The sequence below is a fragment of the Perissodus microlepis genome, chromosome 5, assembly GCF_051167445.1.
Source record: "Perissodus microlepis isolate ML-2025 ecotype Zambia chromosome 5, ASM5116744v1, whole genome shotgun sequence".
Classification (NCBI taxonomy): domain Eukaryota; kingdom Metazoa; phylum Chordata; class Actinopteri; order Cichliformes; family Cichlidae; genus Perissodus; species Perissodus microlepis.
The window spans coordinates 8,699,110-8,720,026 of NC_140465.1; the positions used below are offsets into that span (position 1 = coordinate 8,699,110).

Below are 20,917 nucleotides of genomic sequence, written 5' to 3' on the forward strand. Positions count from 1 at the left end.
GAGCTTTCCCTCAGGACTCTCTTCACCTGCTCAACATCCTGCGGCCACACATACCTCAGACTAGCTGTGAAATGTTGGAAGGATCTGTTAAACGCCCAGGGAGGAATCTTTAGGTGGGACAAGGGTTGATGCCATCTGCAGCCGCTGAAAAACTAGAAGCAAGCAATGAATCCCAAACACAGGGGAAGTCAAAACCTTTTTTAAAGTCACTTGAAGACTGGATCTTATTAGTGTTTGGAGAAGAAATGACAGGAGGCTGATCACTTTACTGTAAATGTGGTTTACTTCACAGAATAGGAGAAGATGTTTGAATGGTTAAATTAAAAGGAAAAGGCCATGAAAATACACAAAGAAGACACCAGCTATGACACATTGAATTTAAATAAGAACTCGGAATCCTTTGATCTTGGTCAACATAAACCGTAAAATTTTGGTCTGATTCGTTTATTTGAAATATGGGAAGAAAAAAACATCTCGTTTAATGACAAAACCTCAGAGTCCAGCACATATTCTATTGGGGCCTTAAAGCAAGGATGCAGGGGAGTACTCGAGTACTCAAAAACCCCAAAACATTTACATCTATGAGGACCACATGAATGAAAAAAAATTATTATTATTTTTTTTTTACAGTGAGCAGAATAATGGAGTTTAATAGTAATAATAAACCCAGTAATAAGAAGTGTCAAGTAAAGATAACTAGAAATATAAATTTGGTTGTGAAGTTTGTTACAGTTAAAACTAAACTAAGAGCTAAAACTAGGTGTGGAAAAAAAAACATGTCAGTTGACTGAAATAAAAATATGAAAATGAAATTTCAAATAAAACCAAAACTGTTATTAGAAATAAAGTCAAATTTGGCAAGATAAACGTTGAGGCTAACACTGAAAGTCGTGAAAACGAAACATTCTCAAATAAGTAAATCTAAACTAAAATGAGGAAACTGATTCAAACTCAAAGAGAATTAAAAACTAAATTAAAAATCCAAAAAAGTCACAAATTTGTTCGTGAGAAAAATCCCTCAAACAGCCCTGAACTGAAGTCTGTGGGTTACTTCTACAACAGCTGGGATGGCGGTACAGTCATGTGAAGACAAGAGATTTCACAGGGGTCATTGCATTAGTGTTACAAAAGTACTGCGTCAGTCAGAACAGGTAAAGTAGCAGCCAGGCGCTGCTAATCAAATGTACTTGATTAACTGATCATCAGCAAGTGTGAGCACTATAAAAGTAGCTGGTCTGAAGCTTTTAGGTTTGTGTTAACACAGTGCCACAATCTACCCAGGACTTCCCAGCAATTCACAGTGGAGTTCTCATAGAAGTGCTACATTTACTGTTAAAGTTTAAATTTAATGACAGTACAATTAGAAAAAAAATGAATGAGTACAGATTGTTTGGAAGGGTTGCCAGGAGAAAGCCTCTTCTCTCTGAAAAAAGTAAAATAGCAGCACAGCTGCACAGCACAAACAGACAAAAAAAAGATCTAGAACAATGTTGGACGGATGAGAGCAAAGTGGAAAAACACCTCATACTGTCAGGCAGGGCTGTGCTGGTGATTATTTTGGCTTGTTTTGCAGACACTGGACCTGTGCAGCCACGAGTCGCCCATGAGCTCCTCCCACCAAAGTATTCTAGAGTCAAATGTGAGGCCATCTGACTGACAGCTGCAGCTTGGCACAAATTGACGATGACCCCAGGCACAGCAGCAGATCTACAACAGAATGGCTGAAAAAGAAAAGAATCGAGGTGTTGCAATGACCCAGTCAAAGCCATGAATGAAATGCTGTGGCGGCGACGTAAGAGAGCTGTGCATTAATGACTGCCCGCAAACCTCAGCGACAGAAGTAACTTTGTAAAGAAGAGTAGGCCAAAATTCCTCCACAACAATTTGAAAGACTGATGAAGTCATATATTAGAAGCCATCACTGGTGTTAGTTCAGTTTATTGTTGCTAAAGGTGGTCTTACAAGCTGAAAAACTGGATGTTCCCATTGTCATATGACTGTAGACTGTGGTAGTATATAAAGCATAAAGGAAGAAAAGAATTGTCTTTTTGGGCAAAGTCAGCAATTTCTTTCTGTGTTACCACAGAAATTGAAGTAAATTTAGATCATTCTTCAGAATAACTGATTAAAAAAACAGACTCAACACAGCTGCTCAGGCTGGCTTTACACTGCATTTTTAACAAACCATTTCTGGGGGTTTTTGATGACAGAGAAACTATGACTGGTCAGGGAGGCCACAGCAGAGGTTCCTTTGCTTTCTTTGCAGACACAAGCTGCAGATCTACATTTTTCAAGACATCTTAAACCTGTAAAAATTCAGAATTGATGTTTACAAGAAGTGACTAATAGGGATAAAGGGATCAGCAGTTTCTGATTTCATAATAACCCATTTATAGATGTATAAATGGCTTTCAGTAAAGCCTCCCCAAACCTCCACTTAAACAGTCTGTTGGCCGTGCAGATTTTGGTCAGCAAGCAGCAGTTTTTCCAAAGGGCTCAGTCATGAAACACCAGTTGTATTTCTGATTATGCAGATGATGTTATGTGGAGAAAGTTTGTGTTTCCTTAGCCTTGAGCCAAGCGACCCGTGTCAGTTACTTTGAATTCTGCCTGGAAACAAAGTAGACTAACTGAACTCGATGGTGTAACGCATTTGCTGCTTGATTGGTTTCCACGGGCGACAGGTGAAATCTCACATGGCAGAGGTCCTGATGGTGTTTGTGTGGGTGACTGGATATTGGTGTATGGGCACGTGCACATACAGGAAACATACGGGGGGCTCGGAGCCTGAGTAAACTGTGAAAGAGCTGCCACGCGGCCTGCTGAAATGCCTTTCATTGTGACAGCAGTTCTGTCTAAACAGTTATGGTCAGAGGCCGAGCGCCGCCACCTGTATCCCTGGACGTCTTTAACGGACCCTCGGCAGGGCTGACAGTAAATTAAGGGAAGCTATGTCTACCCTGACAGCGAGATGCTGTAGGTCACTGACTGAAGGTCTTTCCAAGCAGCTAGACAGGTTTCCCTTCCAAGTCTATTTAAAGTCAAGCAGAGCAACTGAAGTCATGGCGCACTGTTTAGAAACAGTGATTTCATTGGAACCAAAATACAGGAGATCAAAAACATGGAGAGGGGCATCATCGTGTAACCTGATTTTTTTTTTTTTTTTCATGCATCCACGTTGCATTTTGCAGTGATTTATCAGGCTTAGTGATGCAGGTAAAGAAAATGAGCTGGACAAACTATAAAGTCCACTCAATATTTTTAAAAAACTGCTAACAGTTCACAGATGTATTCATGTGTTTCCTTGTAAGTCAGTCATTTTCTGTAATTCAATTTGAACTTTACTAAGCAAACAGCTTACAAACTGCGTCCTACAGACAAACAGCTTTAGCTCGGTTTACTTTCCATCCTCAAACAGCAAAACGCAAACTAACCTCACCACAGTGGAGTCGTTTTAGTGTGTTTAACCGAAGACTTGCGAATGATATGTCTAACCGCATCCTTGTTAACCCTTTCTACCAACTTTATTAGAGGGGGGGGGGCAGCGGGGCTGTCACTGAGATCCTGGAGTGCGTCAGATTGTCTGCGGGCCTCTGTTTGGATAAGGTTGTATTCCCATTGTTTCTGATGCCCCAGCTGGGCCGAGGTATGCCTCCATGCTCCTGAAATAGAAAGACAGCTGAGGGCTGCCATGCATACTGAGGGCAGGGCTGGCCGGGCCCACTGACCCGCACCACATCTTAGCACAATGAGAGACGGAGTATTGTCTGGAGCCAGAGAGTAATAGCTGAGGTATCAAACGCCCCAAATGGATTGCTAAAAGACTGATTAACTCCTCGGCGTGTTATTGTTGTCTGTGTATGGGTAAATGTACGGGTGGGCTGGAGTGGAACGGGTGTGGCGGAGTAATTGGGGGCTTTGGAGTGTGTTTGTGCCACGCGACTGCCCGTCTCCACTCCAATGAAGCGTCAGCTAAAGACCTGAGCCCGCACAGTTGCTGCAAGGTATTGTGGGCAAGCACGAGGCGATTACAGATATATCCACCAGCGATGAATGCTTTGATCCAAAATGAAACACAGCTTCACCCCCCAATTTTAGGTTGCTGCTACAAGTCAAAGCAGGGCTCTTCAAATCATACTTTTTATTTTGCATTTTAAAACATTTTTTAGATCAATATGTTTGCTCTGAAGCGAGTAAACTGTGTTACTGCTTTCCCAGGAGAAAAAGAATAAATAAAAGAAGCCAGAAAGGAAAATTATAAAGAGTTCTTAGCTGAAAAAGGTGCATAGAGGACTTTATGTAAAGATGCTGATAACCAGATTTCTGACACTGAATTTATCTCAAACTTCTTCATATTATAGTAAAACAGCTTGAAAAGAAAATGATATTTCTTTTCTCAATGACAGACTGGGATTTGTGAATGTGAAAAGATACAAATGTATCATTTTTTGGCATTACTGTTTCTGGAGGAACATTCCCAATGCATAGAGCGAGAGGTGTGACCATGCAGTGCGTGATTAAACACTGCAGAGAATGACTGCAGTCATAATTCCCAATCTCCCTCCATCTCACTGCCTAAGCCTCCTGGCATTCGGTGCATGATGATCTAAAACAACTGTGACCGACCCCCAGATCAAGCCCTGATGCCCCAAATGTCAGCTCCTCGCATGTACATCACCAAACTGCCGGTGAGCCAACCCTCCCCAGGAGACGACTCTGTCCCCACACTTTTGGTGCTGAGCTCTACAGCTGGACGACTGCTCGGTTATTTTATACTGGAGGGTAACTTCAAGCTGCACAAATGTCTCATAATCAAAGCAGGAGAAATAATGGGCCTGGATGCAGTGGGGTGGGAGGTCTAAATGATTTTGAGGAACACTGGGGACGTAAGGAGAGCCGTTGCTCCGAGAAGTCAGCTGTTGCAGTGGGCTGCAGTATAGCGGTGCAGAGAGATGTCCTGGGCCCGACGCCGAAGCTGCAATCGCTTGTGTGTGTGTTTACGTGCTGGAGTTTGTGCACTTATTTAAAGCCAGCAGCTCTGGGGACTTTGGGATTCATCTTCTCCTCGTGTGTTATCAGCACGCCAGCTTTTCAAACGGTGCACCAAAGTGACATGGTACATAAACCTGCCTCTGCTTCTCTGAAGAGACCCTCGTCCCAGAATAGCTCAGGCCCGCTCTATCTAACTGATGCCTAAGAAAGTTTGAGACATCACGGCAACACCTCTCAGTCTGCCACGGCAACAGATAGCGGCATCAACAAAGATGGCCGCCCCTCAAGTCAAGACATCTCATTACGAGTGGGTTTTCTCCTCCTCTCTGTCTCACTCTCTGAGTTGTTGTGGGGAAAGGGCACTCTCTTGTCGTGTTACAAGATGGCCCACCGCTTTTCAGGACTTTGTAAAAACAAACAACAAACACACAATAAACTGCAGAGAGTCTGTCAAGAGCAGATGACCATTTCTGGCTTATCTATAGAGCTTTTGCTGATTTTGACACAGCCAACAGATAACAGTCGATCTCCCTATCAGGAATGCTGGACTCTGGCTTTGTCTATTCTGAGAAACTCTGGTCCCCCTTTCTCCCCCCCTATGCTGCTGCACTGTCACCCTGCTCTCATACCACACACCAACCTCTCCCTTTGCTCTGAAGGTCAGATCTGGTGGAGCAGGAGTGTGAGAGGCGCAGTAGCTTATGACACAATTAACGGACACACTAAATTGCAGCATCTGCGAGTGATAATACAGCACACTGGGCTTTCAGTGGACAGGCATCATTCTTCTTTGCTTTTTTCCCTCTCAGAGGCTTGGTGTGGTAAATCCAAACATGTTGCTGGCATCAGCTCCGCAGAAAAAACAAACGATGAAAAAAGAAAAAAATGAAACTGTGACTCTTTTCAACACTTTTTGGGCATAAATCGAAACATTTATTGGTTTTAAATTCACATGAGGCTCTTTATTGTGAACCCTGCGCCATGTTTCTCTCTATTAATATAATGTTGGATATTTATAGTAACATGTTTAATGCCACACAGCTCCTGAAATAATCTCTTCTAAGGTTGCATCCTCTGTGGCCACACACAATAGCAAACATCCCTGGCAGCACTTGACAACAAAAACGCTGCATGACTATTACTTAGAGGCCAACGTGAGTTCACAGCATGAAAGTCACGCAAGAGGTTAAATGTAGGGTCAAACAAAAGTTAAGTAGTTGAGAAGATGAATTATGAAGTCTTGGCTGTAACTTTGATTCTGTTTTAGTGTTGTTGTTGTTGTTGTTTTTGTTTGTTTGTTTTTATCTCTGTCTCTCTGATTATTCCTGTTTTTGTTGTTGTCTTTTAAACATATTATTTCATGGTAGAGGCAATGATGCAATGCCCTTCAGAGTCTGCATAAAGGAAAATAATAACTCTCCCCCTCCAGGATGCTCCTAATGCAACTCTCTAACACTCCCTCGCTGTGTGTACAGTGCATAAAATAACTGGGATACAAAAATAGCCGGCTTGAGTTCAGAGCAATGACAAAAACGTAGCTTTCCTTTTGTGTCAATTGAGACAGGCGCCCCGCACCAATAGGAGTCGGAGGAGGTGGCATATGCTAATGAGGGACAAATGTCCACTGACCGTGACCTTGAGGAAAACAGTATAAAGGAGGGCACATCCCAGTAAGCAGTTATTTCGTTGTGCTCTTTCTGAGGTCAGTGGACAACTTTTTGCCTCTGTTTGGTAGGTTGAACGTTGCGCATTTTGCGCGCGAGGATTGTCTGCCTTTTTAAAGAGTCCCAATTTAATTTTTAAGAGTAAAGTAATCTCGCTTGCCATCGCTTCGTTGGTTAACGGTCTTTACACTTCTGTAGTTTTCTTCTGATTTCTTAGTAGCGGATTTGCGCTCTTTGCGCACAGGCTGTTTTCGTTTCGTCGTGGAAACTGAAGTAACCACAGGCGCTTTGACATGTAATGAGCTACTGACCTTAATGCAAAGATTTGTCTTCTTATCAAAGAAATTCTTCAACTGGTGCCTCCGGTTTTCGGGGCCGGCGAGGAGCTGCCACCATGTCGCGCTTTGACGTGAAAGAGTTTGGAGAGGCTTCGCCGTTTTTACGCAAATCTGATCTGGAGCTGCTGGCGACGCAAACCACGGCTTTTGACGGTAGGCCTTTTAAGGAGACTTCAAAGGAACTAAACCTTAAAGCGCTTCACTTAAGAAATAGTCTTTTAAAAAAGGAGAAATCTATCTGATGTTGTGCGATTAGGCCTTTTCGTTTTAGTAACAAAGCTGTGTTTAATGTAATGTTTTTTAAAGGGATAAAACAAACAGTTTTGAAACAACAACAAAAAAAATGCGTAAACTATGTTTGGGATTTTAAAATTGAGATCATTGTGATCGCAACAAATGCATCCTAACATAACAGAACATATATCAGTTAGTTAGTTATTAGTTATTCATATTTTATTCAAAGTTTGATTTGAACTTTGCATTTACATTTTATATATATTTTTTGTTTGTTTGTTTAAATCTGCTTAATTAAATGTTTATTAAATTTTTGGAGATTTGTTTTTTTATTATCAATAATTCCCCCAATCCTCTCAATAATACTCCTCTCTCTCTACACCTCTGCCAGGTAAGAAGCGAGCTTGGATCCCGGATGAAAAAGAGGCTTACATTGAGATCGAGATCAAGGAGGTCAGCAGTGACAAAGTCATTGTTGAGACCAAAGATGGCAGGGTAAATGTCCATCCCTCTGTGGTACCTGCTGACACATCTTCTCATGACTTTAACTGTATCTGCATGATTTCCTTCTCATGTCTTTGTGTGTCCATCGCCTCAGACCCTGACAGTGAAGGACTGTGACATCCAGCAAATGAACCCTCCAAAGTATGACATGATCGAAGACATGGCCATGCTGACGCACCTCAATGAGGCCTCTGTGCTTCACAACCTGCGCAGACGCTACAGCGCCTGGATGATCTATGTAAGTATCTCAGCACCGAGGGATGTCATGTTTCCAGGTTGCTTTAAGTGGCTAGATCATCCAGAGTTCAGCTGTGAGCTTGTATGAAGTCAGCCTCTCAGTAGAAAGATGGTTTTAGGCATCTTGTGTCTTGTCCCTCTGTTTCCTCAGACTTACTCGGGGCTCTTCTGCGTGACAGTGAATCCATACAAATGGCTGCCTGTCTACACAGCTCCTGTGGTGGCTGCCTACAAAGGCAAACGCCGCTCTGAGGCACCGCCGCACATCTACTCGATTGCAGACAATGCCTACAATGACATGCTTCGCAGTGAGTGCACACACACACTCACGCACATATGAAATAACTCTGTAAAGTGGTCTAACGCAGCGGTGGTGTCTTTTTAAATATAAACACACATCTATTCTGTCTCCATCAGATCGAGAGAATCAATCCATGCTCATCACGTAAGTTTCACCTGCTTTATTTTATTTTATTTTAAATTTGGTCTTGTTTCAAGCCACAAATTTGGGAAGAAATACACATCTTACACACATACAACAATTTTAAAGATTTGATTTGAAGATTTTTTTGTTTTTTCCTCCATTTTTTGTTTTTCTCTGACTGAACCTTGTTCCTTCCTTTTTAATTTTTTACCCCACTTGTAACATGCAGTGTACATGTACCAGTTTTGTGAGCAGTTTTTACTGTGTCTGTTTGTATGTACACTTTGTTATTTTTTTACACTCCTATAGCGGAGAATCCGGTGCTGGCAAAACTGTCAACACGAAACGTGTCATTCAGTATTTTGCCATTGTGGCAGCTCTCGGGGATACACCTGCCAAAAAAGGAGTAAGGCCGATGTGGCAACCCGTATTTTTGTTTCCTCCCGTTTTTTAATCTTTTTTTTTTTTTTTTTTTTTTTGCTTCATTTAATTTTTATTTTCTTCCTCTTTTTTTTGGTCCCAGGACCCCTTCAGTGTACACCCTTAAAACCATGTCCATACATTTTCCTCACTGTCAACATGGTGAATGTGAGAACTGATTACATTCATGTCTGAGTCTCTACCTTCATGTGTTGTGTTCCAGCTGCTCCACTCTGCTTTCTTATTGTTTTTAATCATTTATTTTTTCCTCTCCCCTTTTCCCTTTTTTATGGCTCAGAATTTTAATTTTCTCTTCTTTTCCCCCTTTGCTTTAATTTTTTTGGGACTTTTCCCTGTTGTTTGATGCTCCCCTTTTTCTTCCCTCCGTTCATCATAAGAAACATGGTGGCCTTTTTTTTTTTTTTTTTTTTTTTTTTTACCACAGCTTTAACACCAAGTTTCTAATTTTCCAGTCGATCATGGTGTTCCCCTTTGATTGTGAGAGCATTATTCAGTCATGGTTTCTGTGATATGACACTCACACTCTTTTCCCCTTCTTCCTTTACAGCAAGGTCCTGCAACCAAAACTGGGGTGAGTTTAGCAGCAAAATAAACACAACTGTCAAAAATTACTTTGTGTTGGCATTTTTTTTATATTACACTTTTTTTTCTCTGCAGGGGACTCTGGAGGATCAGATCATTGAGGCGAATCCTGCCATGGAGGCGTTTGGTAATGCCAAAACGCTAAGGAATGACAACTCATCCCGATTTGTGAGTAACTGGAAACTGTACTTAGTCTAAAACAGAGTTTATGGATTGAAACAGGTTTGGAATTCTCTTAATGGTGATTATTTATTTTAAACTCGATGATTTCTTACGTCTGCAGGGCAAATTCATTAGGATCCACTTTGGTCCTACTGGCAAACTGGCTTCAGCTGACATTGACATATGTGAGTAAATAAAAGCACAGAGTGATTAAAACCACACAGTTCTCAGTTTGTTTCATGTCCCACACAAACATGTCCTTCAGATCTTCTGGAAAAATCCAGAGTTATATTCCAGCAGCCCGGTGAGAGAAGCTACCACATCTACTACCAGATCATGTCACAGAAGAAACCAGAACTCTTAGGTTAGTTACTCTGGTTACTTTGGATATTTAGATACTGTGTACTACTGCTGATCTGCAAAATGATTTTAAAAACCTTCGTTTTCCAGACATGCTGCTGGTGTCGTCCAACCCATATGACTACCACTTCTGCTCCCAGGGCGTGACGACTGTGGAGAACCTGGATGATGGGCTGGAGCTGATGGCCACTGATGTAAACTTTTATCCTCTTCGCTGATAAAAAAAAAACAAAAACCCAAACCTGTACACTGAATAGATTTGCAAAGTTGTGGGCTTTGCTTTCTTGATCTCTTACAGCATGCCATGGACATCCTGGGCTTCCTACCAGAGGAGAAGTATGGCTGCTATAAAATAGTCGGAGCCATCATGCACTTTGGCAACATGAAATTCAAGCAAAAGCAGCGCGAGGAACAGGCGGAGGCCGACGGCACTGAAAGTAAGAACCTGTAGTCTGCAAGGAGTGGGCATAAAAGAATGAAAAGAAACCAGCAGTTAAAACAGGGGTCATGTTTCACTCATTTTTCATCTCCCTTTCTGCTACCAGGTGCAGACAAAGCCTCATACCTGATGGGAGTCAGTTCAGCTGACCTCATCAAGGGCCTCCTCCACCCAAGGGTGAAGGTGGGAAATGAGTATGTTGTGAAGGGACAGAATGTTGAACAGGTGAGGAGACGCAGTGTCTCATGTCTGTGTTTTTGTTAAGCGTAAAGAGGCATAATCCACCCCATAATAATCATACAAACATCTATTAGTACAGTGGAGTAAAAGTTCAGTGGTTGCTCTCCTACCGCTAGGCTAATGGAAGGACGGCTTCTTAATCCTCAGTCAATACACTCACCTCTCAACACACACTAGAATATGGTTTTCAAACAACAGAGGCCATCCACGTGAATGACAGTATTCCTTCTTTGTGTGTGTGTGTGTAACTGTGCGTGGGTGCTGAAGGTTACCTATGCAGTCGGAGCTTTGGCCAAAGCCACGTATGACCGCATGTTCAAATGGCTCGTGGGGCGCATCAACCGGACCCTGTACACCTCCCTCCCTCGCCAGTACTTCATAGGAGTCCTGGACATTGCAGGGTTTGAGATCTTTGATGTGAGTTGATCTGTATGAAAATTCAAATAACAGTCATACAGATAAAAGTTGAAAAAATAAAACTAGTTCAACACTTGCGTGATGATACGTCTTTTTATAACCTGATCGTTCCTCGCCGTAGCTCACACTGTAATGACTCGGCGACGCTGCAGGCTGATCTGTAACAGTTTCTCCTGTTTTTCATGCTCCTGTGGTGTCTCCTCTGAACACCTGTTCTTTTTTCTTCTTCTTTTTTCTTCCATTGAAGCTCAACAGCTTTGAGCAGCTGTGCATCAACTTCACGAATGAGAAACTGCAACAGTTTTTCAACCACCACATGTTCATCCTGGAGCAGGAAGAGTACAAGAGAGAGGGTATCGAATGGACCTTCATCGATTTCGGGCTGGACCTTCAAGCGTGCATTGATCTCATTGAAAAGGTGAGCACAGCGTTGTGCTGTTACAGCCTACATGTGAGGGCTTACAGAGACTAACATGCTGTGTTTGGTGCAGCCGCTGGGCATCATGTCCATCCTTGAAGAGGAGTGCATGTTCCCAAAGGCTTCAGATAACAGCTTTAAAGCCAAGATGTATGACAATCACCTTGGCAAGTCACCAAACTTCCAAAAACCACGGCCAGACAAGAAGCGCAAGTTCGAGGCCCATTTTGAACTGGTGCACTACGCTGGAGTAGTAAGTTGGTTTTCACAAGAGCAATTCTACAAGATAACATTTTACATTTAATACATTACCTGTTTATTCATTTGCATTTTGTTTGTTTTTTGTTTGTTTATTTGTAGGTACCGTACAACATTTTTGGCTGGTTAGACAAAAATAAGGACCCACTGAATGAGACAGTGGTGGCTTGTTTCCAAAAGTCCGCCAACAAGCTGCTTGCTTCTCTGTATGAGAATTACGTTGGCTCTGACTCAGGTACAGTTTGGATTCTGATGGATGACTAAAGAATGAATAAATGATGTTTTAATCATTTATTAATTTAGTAATCCTTCCTTTGACACCCTTGCAGCGCCCGACCCCAAGGCAGGTGGCAAGGAAAAGAGGAAGAAGGCAGCCTCCTTCCAGACTGTGTCCCAGCTTCATAAGGTGAGGCTGATGTGGCTGCTGCAGGGCTTGTGGAAAAACACACTGAAGCTGGAAGCGAATGCACTGAGAGGCTTTAATGCAGGTGTTTAGTGCAAAATTGTGGATGTCACTGGAGCGTGGGGACGGAGGCAGTTAAGACTTGCAGTGATGTTTAGGGCAATGATCACATGAACATCACTTTAAGTCTGTGCTGGCTCCTCTCTTCTTTACTTCAAGGATTTCTCATGTGAGCGTCACAGAGTAACAGGTTTTGCATGGTTGATGTCTTTGGTATTTTAACAGAATATTCAAAGTATTTTTATTCACTCATTTGTTTGGATTTGCTGTGATTCTTTGTTCCTGCAGGAAAATCTGAATAAGCTGATGACCAACCTCCGGAGCACACAGCCCCATTTTGTTCGCTGCATCATCCCTAATGAGACCAAGACTCCAGGTAAACCGAAACGTAATCATCACATATTACCAGCTGATTAAAAACAATATGGACTTTTGGACACCACGACTCATGTTTGAAACCTGTTCTGCACAGGGATCATGGATGCATTTCTTGTGCTGCACCAGCTGCGCTGTAACGGCGTGCTGGAAGGCATCAGGATCTGCAGGAAGGGCTTTCCCAACCGGATCCTCTACGCCGAGTTCAAGCAGCGGTAAGATATGCGCACTCATCACTCAGATCACATAAGAGATATCGCGGTGCTATCATGGTCCTTTTTGTTTGGTAATCATTCAATCAGCTACCGCATCCTGAACCCACACGCCATCCCAGATGACAAGTTTGTGGACAGCAGGAAAGCAGCGGAGAAGCTGCTGGCCTCCCTGGACATCGACCACAGCCAGTACAGATTTGGACACACAAAGGTGTCTATTTTATTTATTTATTTTTTTCCAAGTTTCTCATAATTAATACACAGTACATTTTTTAAGATTAAATTGAAACAGTACATAAAATACTCCATATACATATTTACACACAAAGGGATAAATTAAAATTAATAATAATAATTAATCAAAATGCTAATAGTGTATAACACAGATTTTTTTATATTAGCTATTAAACAATTTAACAATTCAAATGCATTTATTTAGAAGAATTCTGTGTTTTTCTTTAATACAAATATGAATATATTTTACTTAGTACATTTTTATTGTGGCTGTATTCCTTGCATGGCTGTGTCAAAGTTAAAATGAGTTTTGAAATTGAAAGTTAATCCACCATTTGATTATGCAAATAAAACTCTTTGTAATCCACACTTTTTAGTTTGTATTTTGTAATTAAAACAGTGTTTCTTTTCATGTAGGTGTTCTTCAAAGCAGGCTTGCTGGGTCACCTCGAAGAGATGAGGGATGAGCGTTTGGCCAAAGTCTTGACGCTGTTCCAGGCGGCCGCTCGTGGCAAAATCATGAGGATGGAGCTGACGAAGATGACGGAAAGGAGGTAAAAAAAAAAAAAAAAAAAAAAGAGTAATTTTGCTTATTACTCTAAAAGAAGAGAAAGAGTGTTAATGAGCACAAGTCTTCGAGCTCCACCTCACAGGAAGGTGAAGACATGAGTACAAAAAGCAGACCTCCAACAGTTGCTCCTCCGAACAGGTTTAATAGAGCCCGGTGAGCCGCGACCCCCCGGCCCGTGATACACTATACCTTATCGTTCACTCCCTCGCTCAAGTATGTTTGGCATGCAAGGGCAGTGTTATCGGCGTGTGTGAGGCGTGTGCTTGTCCTTGTATGGTTACCAGTTATGCGTGTGGCCCTGCTGTTAATAAGGGCTGCATGCCCCCCTCATCTCTCTCCCGCACACCCCACGCTCGCAGGTCTCTGACCATTCTCTCCCTCTGCTTTCTCTAAATGAAACAATGCGGACGGTGTCCTCAGAGCCAGGTGGCGACATGTGTCAAGTGGCAGCTGCTCGGGGCCTCCCTAAAAATACAACCATCACCACCACCCCCACTCACTCCACCCCTTCCCTGGATGCCCAATGGCCCCTGGCCCCTTTTGTCCACGGCGCCTGTATTTCTAAGTGTGTGCATTGATGGGATAGGTGGCGGGTGACAGAGGATTAAAGCTGGCTGTCGGACAGAGGGCTTTAGTTTCTAAATAAACACAAACGCTCACCTTTGAGAGGCACCCGGCATGGAGTCATGTCAAAAACGCAATCAGCCCCTCAACCCTCCCGCACAACCACCACTCAGTCACCTCCCAACCCTTGCAAGAGCACGCTCGCCCAAACCCTCTAAACATTGACGCGAAGTCCTTGACTAATCTGCTCCGGGTCCATATTTAGGGCTGTGAGACACCATCCTGCTGAGACTAAATCAATCTGGCTACCCTGTTTGGCCAGAGTCGTGAAACATCAAAAGCAGCATTAGGTGTATGATTTCATGTGGCATCCATCTGTGTATGATTAGATACAAGGGAGTGGATACTCGCAGGGTTAGTGCCAACAAATCAAGCGCCAAGAAGAAGTCGATAAATAAACGGGGAAAGCCCGGGATAAATCTCTCTGACCTAACCGCCCTGCGGTATAACATTTAGGATTTTAACTTTGCATCCACTGAACTTTCGCTACCTAATATATCCATTTATTTAAGTTTTCTATTTGAACTTCTTATCTGTAGCTTTTAGTTGTTTAAACCATTTATTCTGCACCTTTTATTCATTTCAAATATAACACTTTTAGCTCTCCAGTTAATATATCATTCTCTTTACTCGATCTTTCCCTGATTACATGCTCCCAGTAGAAGTGATCACAGGGAACAAAAACTACATTTATATTTACTTTTAATTTACTGAAATAACATTAAAGCTACACAAATTTAATTCATGTTTGTTCACATAAATATATAGAAAATATTTTTTTTTCCAGTCAAATTGTCACATGACTGTGATGTAGTTGTTTGCATTGAGAGATCCGTTCTGAAAGTTTACCCCTGGTAAAAACATTGCCTGTATAAGCATTAAAACTAATAGGAAAAAATGACCGAACACTAAAACAGTTTTATTTGTCAATTAAATTATGTTATATAAAACTAATTTAGCTACACAACAGGTTTTAAACAAAGAAAACCTTTTGTTTTCAGAGAGGCTCTGATGATCATCCAGTGGAACATCCGGGCCTTCAACGCCGTCAAGCACTGGCCCTGGATGAAGCTCTTCTTCAAAATAAAACCCCTCCTGAAGAGCGCCGCTAACGAGAAAGAGCTGGCGTCTCTGAAGGAGGAGCTGGCCAAGCTGAAGGAAGCTCTGGAAAAATCTGAAATGAAACGGAAGGAGCTGGAAGAGCGGCAGGTCAGCCTGATCCAAGAGAAGAATGACCTCTCTCTACAGCTGCAAGCCGTAAGTTTTTCTCCTGATGTGCGGTATTTACACATTCAGCCTTTACACACACTGGCGTAATGAAAAATTAGCTAAAGATGTACTTTTTCTTCCTCACAGGAGCAGGACAACCTGGCAGACGCTGAGGAACGCTGTGACCTGCTCATCAAGACTAAGATCCAGCTGGAGGCCAAAGTCAAGGAACTCCTGGAAAGGCTGGAGGACGAGGAAGAGATGAGCTCTAATGTGCTCGCTAAGAAGCGCAAGCTGGAGGATGAGTGTGCTGAGCTGAAGAAGGATATAGACGATCTGGAGATCACCCTGGCTAAATTGGAAAAGGAGAAGCATGCCACTGAGAACAAGGTAAGAAAAATGGATGAGAAAGAGCAGTAAGCTTCCTCCAGGGGGCGCTAAGAAGCCAGAGAAAGGACCACAGCATGCACAGTGGACAGGAGTTCAGTTTCTCACTGCCTGATTGTTAAACTCATTTTTAATCTTTTTATTTTGCAGGTGAAAAACCTAATTGAGGAAATGGCGGCTCTGGATGAAACCATACTGAAGCTGACCAAGGAGAAGAAGGCTCTTCAGGAGGCTCATCAGCAGACTCTGGATGACCTACAGGCAGAGGAGGACAAAGTCAACACTCTGACCAAAGCAAAGGCTAAGCTGGAGCAACAAGTAGATGATGTGAGTTTAAGACAAAACACAGAAACAAAGTGCTGTTACACCATTTAGTCAAAATTGTAAGATGTTTTCTTTCTGTGGTTCATCAGCTGGAAGGCTCCTTGGAACAAGAGAAAAAGCTACGTGTGGACCTGGAACGAGTCAAACGTAAGCTGGAGGGAGATCTAAAGCTCTCTTTAGAGTCTGTGATGGACCTGGAGAATGACAAACAGCAACTTGAAGAGAAGCTGAAAAAGTGAGGATTGTCCCATAGTCGCAGATAAACCATCTTTTAAACTATAAAGAGTGAATGATAAAGAATGATTCCCGAACATTTTCCCAACAGAAAAGACTTTGAAATGAATGAAATGAGCACAAGGATAGAAGATGAGCAAGCATTGTCCAATCAGCTTCAGAAGAAGATAAAGGAGCTGCAGGTGAAAATGAGCCTTAGCTTCTAGTAGAGCAGATGTGAGCCACCATCACAAAGTAACTGACTGTCGCTTTTCTCCAGGCTCGCATCGAGGAGTTGGAAGAGGAGCTAGAGGCCGACAGGGCTTACAGGGCTAAAGTGGAGAAGCAGCGCGGGGACGTGGCCCGTGAGCTGGAGGAGCTGAGCGAGCGCCTGGAGGAGGCCGGTGGAGCCACCTCGGCCCAGATCGAGATGAACAAGAAGAGAGAGGCGGATTTTCTGAAGCTGCGGCGGGACCTGGAGGAAGCCATGCTGCACCACGAGGCCACGACCGCAGCTTTGCGGAAGAAGCACGCCGACACCGTGGCAGAGCTGAGCGAGCAGATTGACAGCCTGCAGAGGGTTAAGCAGAAACTGGAGAAAGAGAGGAGCGAGGCCAAGATGGAGGCCGATGACCTGGCCTCGACTGTGGAGCAGCTCTCCAGGGGCAAGGTATAGATAGAGTTAAACTAGTACGGGAACTGCATTTATATCTGTGGCGAAATCAAAGAATTTCCATCTACTCAACAGGCCACTTCAGAGAAGACGTGCCGACTCTATGAAGATCAAATGAACGAGGCTAAAGCCAAGGTGGAGGAGCTCCAGAGGCAGCTCAGTGAAACCAGCACACAAAAGGCCCGTGCTCAGGCTGAGAGTGGTAAGAGGCTATAATTTGATCTGAAAATCTCACAGATTTCATAGACTCATAAGTAATGCCTGTAACTGATTAACTCCACTATGCAGCCGAGCTGGGCAGGAAACTTGAAGAGCGAGAGGGCATGGTGTCCCAGCTCCAACGTGCCAAAAACTCCTTCAGCCAGAGCGTGGAGGAGCTCAAGAAACAGCTTGAAGAGGAGAATAAGGTCAGCTCCCAATTTATCAGTTCGTCAGTCAAAACTTACCGGCTGAGAGTTCCTCCAGTTAAATTAACTCCTTTTCTACCATCATAACTGATCTCTTAAGGCCAAGAGCGCCTTGGCCCATGCTCTCCAATCGTCTCGGCACGACTGTGATCTCCTAAGAGAGCAGTACGATGAAGAGCAGGAGACCAAGGCTGACCTGCAGAGAGCTCTGTCCAAAGCCAACGCTGAGGTGGCTCAGTGGAGGACAAAGTATGAAACTGATGCCATCCAGAGGACTGAGGAGCTGGAGGAAGCCAAGTGAGCGTGACGTGGTTTTTAACTTGCAGAATTCGATGGCGCCACACGATTATTTGGAGAGCTGACTTTCAGTTCTGTTTGCCTCTCATTAGAAAGAAGCTGGTGGCACGCCTACAGGAGGCTGAAGAGAGTGTAGAAGCTTCCAATGCCAAGTGCTCCTCCCTGGAGAAGACGAAACATCGACTCCAGACAGAGATCGAAGACCTGGTCATTGATCTGGAACGTGCCAATGCTGCGGCTGCTGCCCTGGACAGAAAGCAGCGGAACTTTGACAAGGTACTGGCAATGACAAGGACCCTACATCATCAGTACTGCATTCCTGATGTGACCTACTTTGGTGAATTATCTTTGCATTCTTTAGGGAATATCACCCTATTTTTGCACCTCAATCTAGACCCCCTGAGAAGCAATGCTAATAAAAAGCCAAAGAAAACCTTTGATTGTCCCTTCCAGGTGCTAGCTGAATGGAAGCAGAAGTACGAAGAGTCCCAGTCAGAGCTGGAGACCTCTCAAAAAGAGTCTCGTGGCCTGAGCACAGAGCTCTTTAAACTGAAGAACACCTATGAGGAGACCTTAGAACATCTGGAGACCATCAAAAGGGAGAACAAGAACCTCCAAGGTACACATGGCATCATTAAAATTCAGCTGGAATTTACAGAAAGGTTTTCCCTTGACGTAAATTCAAATATAATACTTTCACATATCTTCTCCACCAGAGGAGATTGCTGACCTTTCAGATCAAATCAGTCAGGGAGGAAAAACCATTCACGAGCTGGAAAAGATAAAGAAGGGTCTGGACATCGAGAAAAGTGAGATTCAAGCTGCACTAGAGGAAGCTGAAGTAAGCAGTTTGCCGCGTTTATGTGCAATATTCCTTAAGAACAGTCTCCTAAAGCCTTAATGCTCCATCTGTCTGTCTCAGGCTACTCTGGAACACGAAGAGAGCAAAAGTCTCCGGATCCAGCTGGAGCTTAACCAGATGAAAGCTGATATTGACAGGAAGCTAGCGGAGAAGGATGAAGAAATTGACAATCTTCGGTGGGTTTTCTAGATAAAGCTCAATTACACTCTTGCTGATCTGCAGGAGTTTTTTACTTGCTCCTTTTTCTCCTTTTCAGGAGGAACCACCAGAAAACAGTGGAGTCTATGCAGGCTACCTTGGATGCTGAGGCCAAGTCTCGCAACGAGGCAGTGCGCCTGAGGAAGAAGATGGAAGGCGACCTGAATGAGATGGAGGTGCAGTTGAACCACGCTAACAGGCAGGCCTCGGAGTCCCAGAAACTCCTCAGAAACCTACAGGTGCAGCTCAAGGTGAGTCCATAACTACAGCCAGTCAGTGAGCTCACCTGATGTGTCATTGCAGTCTAATGACTTTCTCCACCTGACGCATGACTCCAGGACACTCAGCTGGAGCTGGATGAGACCACCCACAAGAACGAGGAGCTGAAGGAGCAGGTTGCAGTGACAGAGCGTCGAAACAACCTGCTCACCGCCGAAGTGGAGGAGCTCAGGGCCATGCTGGAGCAGAACGACCGCTCACGCAAGCTGGCAGAACATGAACTGCTCGAGGCTACTGAAAGAGTCAACCTGCTGCACTCTCAGGTTGGAAGAAAATATTAGATGTTTTTTAAGATAGCACTAGTTATAGTCTTGTACTTTAAATGTTGAAAGGAGTTTTCCGTTTCAGAACACTGGGCTGATCAACCAGAAGAAGAAGCTGGAGGGTGATCTGTCTGTGCTGTCGAATGAGGTGGATGATGCCGTACAGGAGTGCCGTAATGCAGAAGAAAAAGCCAAAAAGGCGATCACTGATGTAAGTGCCCCAGTAACCAAAATACCAAATGCAACTGTATACATCTGTGGCATAGGACTATGCATTTCACTGGTTGCAATTAAGTTAGATTATTTGCCGATTTAACAGAGATTTTCTGCATTTGTAGGCGGCCATGATGGCAGAGGAGCTGAAGAAGGAGCAGGACACAAGTGCGCATCTGGAGAGGATGAAGAAGAACATGGAGCAGACCATAAAGGACCTGCAGATGCGTCTGAACGAGGCTGAGCAGATTGCCCTCAAGGGTGGAAAGAAGCAAGTTCAGAAGCTGGAGGCCAGAGTAGGAAATCACATCAGTCAACTGCATATTTACAGTCTCTCGTCCACGTGCTTTACTTTGGAGTGAGTTTTGGTCATTTGCTTATTGCAACGGTAGGTCAAAGAACTGGAGAACGAATTGGAGTCTGAGCAAAAGAAGAGCCAAGAGTATCAGAAGGGAGTGCGCAAGTATGAAAGGAGAATCAAAGAGCTCTCCTACCAGGTAACTCACTGCGTGTGCACACGGAGGATGCCGAGGTGTGCAAATAAGAAGTAAGACCTACCTCTGTTTCTCTGCAGGCCGAGGAGGACAAGAAGAATCTGGTCCGCCTGCAAGACCTCATCGACAAGCTGCAAGCCAAAGTAAAGAGTTACAAGAGACAGGCCGAAGAAGCGGTGAGTTTTCTGTTTGACAGTAAATGAAAGCTGTAATGGAAGCGATGATTCTAAGTGATGTTGTTTAAACTACAAATTTCTGAGCTTTTCTGTGCGCCACCAGACTGAAAATATCTATAACACTCAAAGATCTTTTAGTTTGGTGTAAATTGAATATTTTTCTTGGTTTTCTTTTACGCAGGAAGATCAGGCGAACACCAACATGTCCAAGTACAGGAAACTCCAGCATGAACTTGACGATGCAGAGGAGAGGGCCGATATGGCTGAATCGCAGGTCAACAAGCTGCGGACCCGCACCCGGGATCAAGGCACCAAGGTCGGTAAACAACCCACAATGCATTTCTTGTTACAGCTCACTGCAGAATGGAATTGTATGACCTTTGGAAGAATATTTTAAAATTAGCCAGCGGGCTCCGTAGCATGGACTAATTTTAGAAGAGACTAGATGTAATCCTCTGTTAAAGATGAACTCACTTTAGCCCTCTCATGTGATCTGTAGCACGGTTATGAGTAACTCTGACACTGTGTATGTTGTTGCTAACAAACATCACTGTCTCGTGCTTTTCAGCTGGCCGAGTGATGGAAGAAAGCTGCCCTCAAACCTACGACAGTCAGCCAGCTGCAACAGCTGTGCACCGACTGTGATGGCGCACCCTCCAAATAAAGACTTTTAAACCTTTAAACGCGTCTTTTGTGTGTGTGTGTCAATGTGATAGAGAGATGCGATTCA

The 20,917-nt window shown here is 43.6% G+C and overlaps 1 protein-coding gene across 2 annotated transcripts; it reads left to right on the top strand.

The window, feature by feature from the left end:
• Positions 1-6,688: 6,688 nt before the first annotated feature.
• On the top strand, positions 6,689-20,870 carry myh7ba (myosin, heavy chain 7B, cardiac muscle, beta a). 2 transcript variants are annotated; one of them, XM_084927646.1, is made up of 43 exons: positions 6,689-7,147; positions 7,620-7,723; positions 7,827-7,970; positions 8,121-8,277; positions 8,387-8,414; positions 8,703-8,799; positions 9,382-9,405; positions 9,492-9,584; positions 9,700-9,763; positions 9,844-9,942; positions 10,029-10,132; positions 10,237-10,375; positions 10,484-10,602; positions 10,885-11,034; positions 11,282-11,452; positions 11,526-11,705; positions 11,813-11,945; positions 12,040-12,116; positions 12,462-12,549; positions 12,646-12,763; positions 12,851-12,974; positions 13,415-13,551; positions 15,194-15,449; positions 15,549-15,791; positions 15,939-16,115; positions 16,202-16,347; positions 16,438-16,528; positions 16,606-16,995; positions 17,074-17,200; positions 17,287-17,405; positions 17,506-17,702; positions 17,795-17,978; positions 18,156-18,321; positions 18,419-18,543; positions 18,625-18,740; positions 18,821-19,013; positions 19,101-19,304; positions 19,390-19,515; positions 19,643-19,813; positions 19,910-20,014; positions 20,092-20,187; positions 20,369-20,503; positions 20,756-20,870. In XM_084927646.1, the coding sequence occupies exons 1-43, from the start codon at positions 7,051-7,053 to the stop codon at positions 20,765-20,767; spliced, it is 5,826 nt and encodes a 1,941-aa protein (XP_084783772.1). In that variant the 5' UTR covers positions 6,689-7,050; the 3' UTR covers positions 20,768-20,870. The 2 variants fall into 2 exon arrangements, with proteins under 2 accessions (XP_084783772.1, XP_084783773.1); XM_084927647.1 differs by lacking the exons at positions 6,689-7,147; positions 7,620-7,723; positions 7,827-7,970; positions 8,703-8,799 and having other exon boundaries at positions 8,214-8,277.
• Positions 20,871-20,917: the final 47 nt, after the last annotated feature.

Bases quoted from the DNA above. Each gene is read 5' to 3' on its own strand.
- myh7ba (XM_084927646.1), top strand. From the start codon at position 7,051: ATGTCGCGCTTTGACGTGAAAGAGTTTGGAGAGGCTTCGCCGTTTTTA. The intron at 8,415-8,702 runs GTAAGTTTCACC...ACACTCCTATAG, and splicing joins AATCAATCCATGCTCATCAC to CGGAGAATCCGGTGCTGGCA. The intron at 12,975-13,414 runs GTGTCTATTTTA...CTTTTCATGTAG, and splicing joins ACAGATTTGGACACACAAAG to GTGTTCTTCAAAGCAGGCTT.